Raw genomic sequence first — 9,811 nt, 5'->3', positions numbered from 1 at the left:
AGGGGGCCATGATGAACAGTTGAGATGTCAACTTAACAATGATATTGAATTTGTTTGATTTTGATTGCAACATGCCTTGCTGTACTTGCACCCAAACGGGTCAACCATCATAGCTTTGAAGTATTCAATTTGGTTATGTTTCAAAAACATAAAATTCAAATACCATAAACATTATTTATCTGACTCGTTTTAAAAGTGAAGATCAATACATGGAATCATTGCTTGGAAATCGTATAATTGTGGTCCTAGGGTTCCATGATGTTACTGATAAAATATGGATTTGTGCTGAGTTTGGTGGCCCTCTCCAAGGAGAAGAAAAACAGTGTTTATTATTTGGGATAAGTACAATTTTGTTCAGCTTTCTAATTGAGTATCCTTCTATTCTATTATAGTAGCTATATTACTTTAAAAGAAATGACATAGCTAAGGTCTTGTTCCCTACCTAAGAGAAATTAATATTTTTTATTCTTCAATCATCTGTCTTAATTATTTATTGAATCATATTTGTAGATTCTTTGTTTGCATTTTTATTTTCTAAGAGGATTAGTTATATCATTTATTAAAAAATAAAATAAAATCTTTCAAGCAAATATTTTCTAAAAAATCTTAATTGTTGTGTTTTCGTATACAAATGTTCTTAATAAATTCTCATTTTTATTTCCTGAATAATCGAATGTACGTAGCATGTCCCTGAAAAAAGTATTATTTAGTACGAACAACTATTACAAGAAACTTGGATAATTGTGCTTGTTAGTGAACAACAATTATTGCTTTTTTTTATCTATTTTCTAACCATTTTATTGGATCTGCAATGACTATGTTGCAGCAAAACCATACAGCAATTGCGTTTAAAGTGTATCCTTTGATCTATAAAAAAGAAACATTGTCTATAACTTTAGTGGTGATGTAGGCTCTCCCTAAAAAGTGCACCCTGTTTAAGGCTTGGAAAGGGATCGTTTTTCCCTCTTCTTCAATTTCTCTGTGGCAAAAAATAGCCAACTAAATTTACTAGCTTTTAATATAAAAGAAAATCATAACATTTTTCTTGTAAAAGAAAATGATTGAGCATTCTACAACAGATTGAATAGAGAAATCCTGGATTATGTTTATGGCTATTCAAGCCGTACTAACTAAATCCAAAAACTGATTATGCATAAATGTTGTTTAAGAAAATGTGTATGAACATTTGTAGAACAAAAGTGCTTTTGTTAAAAAAAAAATGTATTAGTTCTTGATAATTTAGCCTACCAAACTTGTGTGAACAACTACACGAAACTTATAGAGTGAAAACAGAATTGAAGAAAGGCAGAAGAGATTAACATATGCACATCTTTTTGAAATCCAACATTATAGGAATCGACAAATACACCTTAGCATACATGATTGGGCCAAGAAAAGGGTAGAGCATAACTTGTTCGTAACCAATCGAGACTCCTCAACATGGTAGGTAATAGTTGATATAACTAATAATCTTAAACATATCAATCCAAAACCATAACTTTCCTTAAACAGTATATGAATTTGTACTATCAATCAATTTATATAAACTGTTCTTGTTAAATAAAAATTATTCCACCGAATAAACCATTCGGAATGCCTAATCTGATGGAATCCTTGGTTTATTAAATGTTAATCTTAATTAAACCTAACCCTCCTTCACCTAAATGTTTGGTTTATACATTCGAAAAGTAAATTAAAAAAAAACAGAGACAGTTATACATTCAGATTTTTTATACATGCAAATACTGGTGCTAAGCCTCCACACAGCAAACACAGACATGCAACATTTGATCCTACACTGCAGACACCAATTCAAAATATATTTTAACTACAAATTTTTTTAAAAAAAAAAAAAGCACTTGGACTACTCCACCAACGCACTACTTTTTTAAAACTCTACTGCCTAGCAAAGCCACCTTCATCAAGGGCAGTTGGCTACAGCGTCAACTGAAAACCCCAAGTAAGACTTATGTGCTTCGAAGCAGATAGATGGTAGTTTAGGTAAATATTGGCAGCCCTAAATGTTCTAAAACTACAAACATATCACAACTTAGAGAGAAGGATATCGTTTCGAAAACCATATATAGTGCTTTTATGAAAGCACAATCAAACATGCCCATTAAGTACCCAACCCAAACCCAGCACTTTATAAAACAAGTAGCATCATTGGGCATCCGTGCTTATACCATTTTATATTAACAACAAACTGAAATTTTAATAAAAGACGCATCACCATAACATTAAGCAGTACCATAAGTAAATACAAGTCATACTAGAATCACGTGTTTCAAGTACCGGGAAAACAAAACTAACATCAGTTCAACAGGGTAAAGTTTTGAAAGATAGATCATAATGCATGAAAAGTATGGTCACAGACTCGAGCACTCCGGGTGCCCTATATGCTGGGCATCCTTCAAAACACTGCGTACAGCGAAGCATCTGGGTTCACCTACAAAACCATTACTCAACTCAGAACATGAAACAAATAAAACCCTCACAGCAGTAGTGAGTGATGGCAGATATGCAGCCCCATGCAAAGACACAGCCAGCACACGGCAAATATGAGATGAAAAAGACATTTATGCACAGACTATTATCCTAATGACTGGGGTAGTGCCCCTCAGAGCATGAAGTAGTAGACCCCAGTCATAACAGAAGACAGATTGACAATGCGAAAATGACTTGTGTGAAATGGAAATGGAGCAGGGATGAGAAGAATATTAGTCAACCTTGCTACCAATTAATCATAAGACGTTATTAGCTAATCATTATTAACACTAAACCGGCCATTCATATATAAAAAAAACCCATAATCATGGCAACTAGAAATCAATATCCGCAGACAAAATATGTTGGTAGAAAGTTTTAAAGGAAAAGCACCAAAAAATCCACTAGCCACCTTATCATTAATAAAAAAACATTTTATTATTCAACAAAAACAAAGAACTGTATGTGCCATCATGTTCAATTGAAAAAGGTAAAAGTAAAAATGCACCTTAAGGCAGAATAACTTAAAAAGTAAGGTTCTAAATATAAACTTTGGACAGCTAGAAGTTCAAGGAAAACTACAATGCAAAGAATCTTTCAATTTGTTTGAAACCTTGTACCATAAAAAAGAATACACCAGAATACAGAAAACTATAGCCAAAGATTGCAATCTAAGCTCAGATATAAATTCGGAGAGTAAGACAAAATTAACTAGAGCCACAAAATACGTTTCCAAATTCAAAAGGCAACCGAAAAGATAAGGTTAAAATTTAGATATCCGGTATTTAAATTAAAAAAGTCCTTCATTGAATAATCCAACTAGAATATGTATCTTTAACATAAAGTCGCTAAGAAACAATGTTATTGGCATGAATTATGTCCAACAATGAAGAAACAGCCAGTCAATTCTTAAGCCAGAAAAACAAGTTCTTCACACACTGGACCTATGGTCAAGAAAAGTGTATTAGCATAGCATAGAATATGAAAAAGATGGCGGCCAATGTGAGGGATTTGAAAGCATGAGAAACAGCTCAACGTCTACATTCTGCTTTTCAGCAGTTCAAAATTAAATGTCCAAAGGAATAAAAGATTTTTGGTTGTGTATGTTCGTTGATGAGTACTGACCTTCTTTGGTTCCAGGCAGTGTTTCTCTGAGGAACATATTTTTGTTCTGGCTTTTCTGGGGGCAAGCAGTAGAGAGCTGGGGAGCTAGAAAACAAAAAACAGCAATGTTTAGAGAAATTATTATGCGCACATTAAGTAAAAATAATAGCAATAAACTATATGTAAGAGGATATGCTAAATTTTCACCAGGTGTTGCCAGAAGCTTTGTAGAAATTTGTGGAGCCAGAGTGTGCAAGATAGGAGAACAAGAAAGTAACTCGTATCAGAAAGAGGCACTTCAGAGGCAAAGCATCTGAAAAAACCATATTAAGAAAAGAATTAGAGAAACTTGCTTTATTTTCCACATAACAATATACGTAATCTAAAACCTATTCCAAAAATGAAACAGAAAAAGGGTATAAAATTAAACCTTGATTCACAATCAAACATTCCAAGCAACACCAGGGACAGATATGGTGGAGGAGGAGCAGCGAGTGCAACCACCTCCAACACTGGTGCAGGTATTTTGGCTCCCCTTTCCTGCACCAGTAGTAGGAAGTATTTCATTGATTGCTATTCAGAGTCATAGACGCCTCCATCATCAGAGAAATCATCAAATGTTCGCATATCAAGCTGGTAACGCAAGATTCCACCTATCCCACCAAAACCTCTGCAAAACTGTGAACCTTCTTGAGATTTGTTGGTGACAAACTCAAGAGTGCAACCAAACCGTTTGTATTCATTTGCAAACCACTCCAAAAGAGACAACTTCTCCTGAACCTCAAAATCAGAAGAGCTTTCAGGATCCCGAAAATTGCTTTGGTTGGCCTCCTGTTCCTTGTTATAGTGCTTAATGACAATCTCTCCAGTAGCACCATTTTTCAAGGTATACCTGTTCATATCCAGATTTTCCCAGACAATAAGTGTCTCAACAGCACCCATCTCCAACGCTTTCAGGGTATCATCAACCCCAAAAACATACTTTCCGGTATCCTGGCTGATTTCCTCAAAGTATTTTCCAATCAATCGTTTCTCCTGGATAAACTTTACATTGGAAAGAATTTCAGCAGACAACTCAATAGCCTGATTAAAACCATTTTCTCCTCCATATGAAACATCAACAACATTAAGTATTTTTGCCTGAAGTCGAGGATCAAACATGTCTGACTGACTGAGCTCAGTTTTGAAATCAGCAGAACCAGCCAGTATTAATCCCGAAACATTGGGTTGACTGGTGGTAGGATTGATATAGAACTGGGTAGCAAGCTCTGCTGTCTTCCTGACATAGTTATGACGCTTCTCCATGCGAAGACGGGCAAAACGCAGAGCTGATTGCCCTCCTCTTCCATGTTTCTTTGGGAGATCCACACTGAATTTATGAAGCACCTCTCTTGTGTTACCACTCAATGTCCCAAACAAAGTACCATTACCATCCATGACAATAAATCCAAACTTGTCATCCGACTCCAGTAGCTCATTCAAAGCTTCAGTGTGAAACTTATTGTCACAGAGATAAAGAGATGCATTAATAGGTCTGAAAGGCTCAAAATCAATAGTGACCTTCTTTTCCTTCCCATCTTCAGTCACAATTGTGCCAGTATACAAAACGAGCCCATTTGGAGGAACCTTGTTATAGAGCTTAAGCCTCTGTTGAGCAGAAGTGATAGCACCTAGAACTGACTGTCGGTTCACCCTGCTTTTGATGTTTGAAGCAGTTCCAAACTCGTCACCAAGCATCTTAGTGACACGAGATATTTGATCTCGAGGGGGCATGATAAGTGAAATCATACTTGTGCCATTTCCTCTAGCAGCCTCAAGAGCTTTGATCAATTTCTTGATTTTCCACACCTCAATGTTCTTATCAGTCTCATGACCGTCAGCCATCTTCAAACAATAATAAACCAAAAACCTTGAAACAAATAAAAGTACAACAAATAAGTCACATTCATTTTTTTGGGTCAATAGGCGTAAAGATGAATATACCAGTTCCAAGGACAAATACGAACAAACCACATGAATACTTCAAAAACAAAACAAACAAAAAAAACACCAAGGCGTCATCCCATTTATCATAGCTCACCTTCATTTCTCCGAAAACTCACAAAACCCCAAACATAATCCACTAATGACTAAAGCAACAAGTAGACTCAAAATTCCACTCATTTCATTTGACACACAAATCAGCCGAAAGGTTTTCATATAATCGTATCATATTAACATTCAAATAGTCTTTTGAAAGCACTTTCATATACTCACAATTCCAAACTCCCCCATATAATCGCTACTTTCCCCATAAGTTACAGCAGAAACAAATAAAAAACAAAGATGTGAGGTTCAGACATATTTAAATCATAATAAAATAATATTATTATTATTATTAAAATAATGATAACAACTTTTTTTCTCACTCTCCTCCATGTTCACCTTCTCCCTCGTGCCAATTTGCATATAAAATATTCACACCATAAAATCCACAACAAAGACGCTAATTATAAAATAGAACGAACCAAAAGCGCAGATTCGCAATAACACAAAGTAACACTAACACACACATATATATACACGCACGTGCATGCCTCTAAAGCATCACAAATCAGGGCATATCATATCCCATTAACAGCAGTATATGACCATTAAATCGATCAATCCAGACAAAAGAACAATAAAATTATAAAAGGAATGATGACGATTACCGACAGCGCGAGAAACCATAAGCGATCGAAAGAATAAACAACAAAAAATCGAAATATATATAAATAAGAGAACGATCGAGAGTTGGATGATAGCAATTGCGGAATCGGAGATTGGAATTGGCGAAGAAATTAACCTTTAATGTAGCGGCGGCGAGGGAGAAAAGAGGCCGCAGAGAGAGAAGCGTGCCCTAGCTCAACTATGAAATGGTGAGTTTGTTCGTTGGGGGAGTGTACGCGTTAGTGGTTTTGAAGGGCAAAAAACGGTGTCGTCGCCGATGCTCCGTTTTGATTTTTATATTTGAGGTGTGACGTGGAATTACTGTTTAGTCCTTACTTCTCCTATGTGGTGCTTGATATTTTTGGAAGGTATTTATCAATTTTATTGCAATTATAAATGTAAATTACGTTTCTGTCAACTTTTTAGTTTCAGTCTGACACGTAAGTTCAACGTGTGCTTGTATTGTTTGGTTTTAAAAAAAAGTTTATTTGATTTGGTGATCTATTTTTACTGTTTTTCTTCAAATAAGGTTTTTCTATTTCTAAATTGATCAATTTGATTTTTATTTTTGAAAAATTAGAGCAATTAAGTCCATTTTGTTAAATTTTCTAGATGACGTTGAAAATCTTGCTTAATGACAAGATGAGGTGTCATTTGGAAAGACGTGGTAAATAATACGTGGACTTAAATTATTTATTTAGGTTTTAAAATCAAAGAAAAATGAAAAGGGGTTCGCTCATCCCTGTGAGTAGAAAACCTAAAGTTTATGCAATCTGTAATGGGTGTCGTTACCACCATTGGGCCAACCACCGTGGCGCCCTTCCCTTCGATCAGTGCATCGTCGACGACATCGTTCATCGCCATAGTCATCGCCGGTCACACCGCCAAGTCCTCCTTTCTCGTTCCTCTTCACTTCCTGTGACACATTCTCACAACTACTAACGAGATCAGCTGCTACCGGTGCTGGAGACACTGCCAGCGACCGCCATCGTCGTTACTGACGATGGGCTCTCCAATTATTTTATTCTATGTTTCCAATCGGGTTGGTATCTCGCTCTGATAGGTACGTTGATGGTTTTGTGACAAAAAAAATGTAGAGGAATGTTGGGGTTTGCGATCAAAGGTGTGAGGATTTTTTACTTACATTCCTCTTTGCAGGTTTAGGTAGAACAAAAAATGATGGAAAGAATGATGGAGTGCGATCGGTGCGATAGTTGCATGGAAACGCACCACAGTGGCTATCAATGGTTCAAAGAGAAGTTGAGGATTGGGGGAAATGGTTGATGGGTACTCAAAAAAGAAGAATGATGGTGGTTTGCTCAAGAGAACAAACTTTGAACAAAATGGCGCGAGGTTGGAGATCCTGGTATCCATAGACAATCCCGGTATCAGCCTGATGCGCTGCCTAGTTGAGTTTCACCCACTCCTGGTTGTGCAATATTCTTCACTACTCCTGGTATCCGTATACACTTCTCGTATCCCCTAATACACCGTTTAGTTGAGTTTCACCCAATCTTGATTTCTACTAGACAATCCTAGTATCAACTTGATATGTTACCTCGTAATCCTTAACTCGCTTGAGTTAACAACAAGTGTTTTAATTCTCTGTAGAATTTGCAATCAACTGATTGCTTACAATTCATTAAACGATTGCTCTCACAAAGAGGACATGTGTTCAATACAATACAGTCTACAGACTCAATGAATGTTTCTCTCATTTCTCTCTATTTGCAAATCATAAGCTAATATTACAATGACGCTTAAGAGTGTCTCTTGAATTTTGCCTTTTCTCTTCTCAAATATTCTTTTTGAGCTAGAGCTTTTATGTGTTTTTCTTTGAACGATGTTCCTTCTCTTTGTAGGATGATATTCTCTTCGTAGGATGATATTCTCTTCGTAAGATGATATTCTCTTCATAAGTTATCCTTTTGATTCTTTCTTTGAATCATTTTTTATTCAAAGGCTCTTCGAAAGATATTCGTTAGACTGAGCTCTTGCCTTGAATCTTTTGTCTTCTCTATGTTGTCGTGTGAAACAATCGTTGGTTAAAGTCAACTTGTCAGAGCAAACTTGTTTTTTTAGTACATCGATGGAAGTAGGTTGTATTATTTTTTTGACACAACTTCTAATGGAGAGAACATTACGTGAATGTCTTCTTTGTCTTTAACGTCCACTTCTAATATATCACGAACATAACAAGTGGATGCGCGTAGTAGGTTATCATGTGCATACAGCAGATACATATTATTTCTTAGCACTTTTGTTGGTTTTGAGCATTTAATGCTTGATCAAAACAACAAAGTGTTTTTTACATTTTCTATAGTTAAGGGAGCATTTTATCATTTAAGTTTTTCTCTAAGATACCAAGCGTTGAATAAGAACTCTATCGTTAGATGAAGTGAATGGTTTAGCTCATGGTATCGTTTAGTCTATTGTAAACACTTTTGAGATTTTACTTTCTTTAGATAGAGTGTTTAGCAAGTTTTGTCTTCTACATGTTTTTGGAATATAAGTTGAGACACTTAAGGATTTTACCAAAAACATTCTCTCGACACTTCGACATCCTTATCCATTTAAGAGTTTAATTGATTAACGTTTGATACAATATAGCTTTCTCGTTTAGCATAGCTCTCATAGACGTTTTGACTTGAAAGTCGTTTGGTGTTGCCTCTGAATGCCTTAACTTTGGTTGTTTTATGTTTCGTTTATGCCCAAGTGTTTTCCTAAGACTTTTCTTGTGTTATTAGATGATTAGGGATTTTGAGCCTAATACTCATGTTTCTGTTTATCTTATTATTCTAGTTATAGTATCTTCAGATTCTCATTTTGTTTAATGTTATTTGGTTAAACATCAAAACATATGAGAGCGTTTAAACATATAAGTCTTATAGACGATTTTGTGTTAACATCTTATAGTATAATATATTTTCTCATTAATTATTGACATTTTATTACCTTTTATGTTTATGTTAATTAATTCATTCATTTCAATTTTTATTGTTAAAACTAGTTTTAATTGTAAGGAAACATATATCTCATTTTTTTTTCTTTTATAGTATAAGATATTTTTCACAATCAATTATTGATATTTTCTCTTTTTTAATTTTTGAGTTAATGAATTAAAAATTATTGATAAAAATAATTTTAATTATAGGAACACATTTATCTCAGTTTTTTTATAATATAATATTTTCTCATCTTTAATTATTGATATTTTACTTTTTTAAATTTTTTGTATTAATTAATTAATTAACACTAGTACAAAAACGTTGTTTAACTTCACTCATAAGACGTCGGTTAGAAGGTAACCTGACGTATATTAATAGACGATGGAACTACCATAAATAAGTTGGTAACCACGACTTCGGTTTTTAGGGCAAACGACGTCTATGATATCATAGACTTCTGTTCTGCCCAAAACCGACGTCCAAAGGCCTGAGATAGGTGAGAATACAGTCTTTTTTGCCCCATTGACGTCGATTGTAGTGGCAGGATGACTTCTACCTGGCTGCAATTAATGCTCTTCACC

The 9,811-nt window shown here is 35.0% G+C and overlaps 1 protein-coding gene across 1 annotated transcript; it reads right to left on the bottom strand.

Annotated features, from left to right (window-relative positions):
* Positions 1–2,207: 2,207 nt before the first annotated feature.
* Positions 2,208–6,615, bottom strand: LOC106772503 (eukaryotic peptide chain release factor subunit 1-3). Its single transcript, XM_014658939.2, has 5 exons — positions 6,419–6,615; positions 4,022–5,500; positions 3,799–3,904; positions 3,613–3,696; positions 2,208–2,449 (listed from the first exon to the last, which is right to left on the bottom strand). Exon 2 carries the CDS (start codon positions 5,473–5,475, stop codon positions 4,165–4,167), a length of 1,311 nt encoding a protein of 436 aa, XP_014514425.1. The 5' UTR covers positions 5,476–5,500; positions 6,419–6,615; the 3' UTR covers positions 2,208–2,449; positions 3,613–3,696; positions 3,799–3,904; positions 4,022–4,164.
* Positions 6,616–9,811: the final 3,196 nt, after the last annotated feature.

This window comes from Vigna radiata, chromosome 1 (genome assembly GCF_000741045.1).
Source record: "Vigna radiata var. radiata cultivar VC1973A chromosome 1, Vradiata_ver6, whole genome shotgun sequence".
In the NCBI taxonomy this organism is placed as follows: domain Eukaryota; kingdom Viridiplantae; phylum Streptophyta; class Magnoliopsida; order Fabales; family Fabaceae; genus Vigna; species Vigna radiata.
The sequence above is the reverse complement of the archived record's forward strand: the minus strand, read 5'-3'. Positions and strand labels throughout refer to the sequence as shown.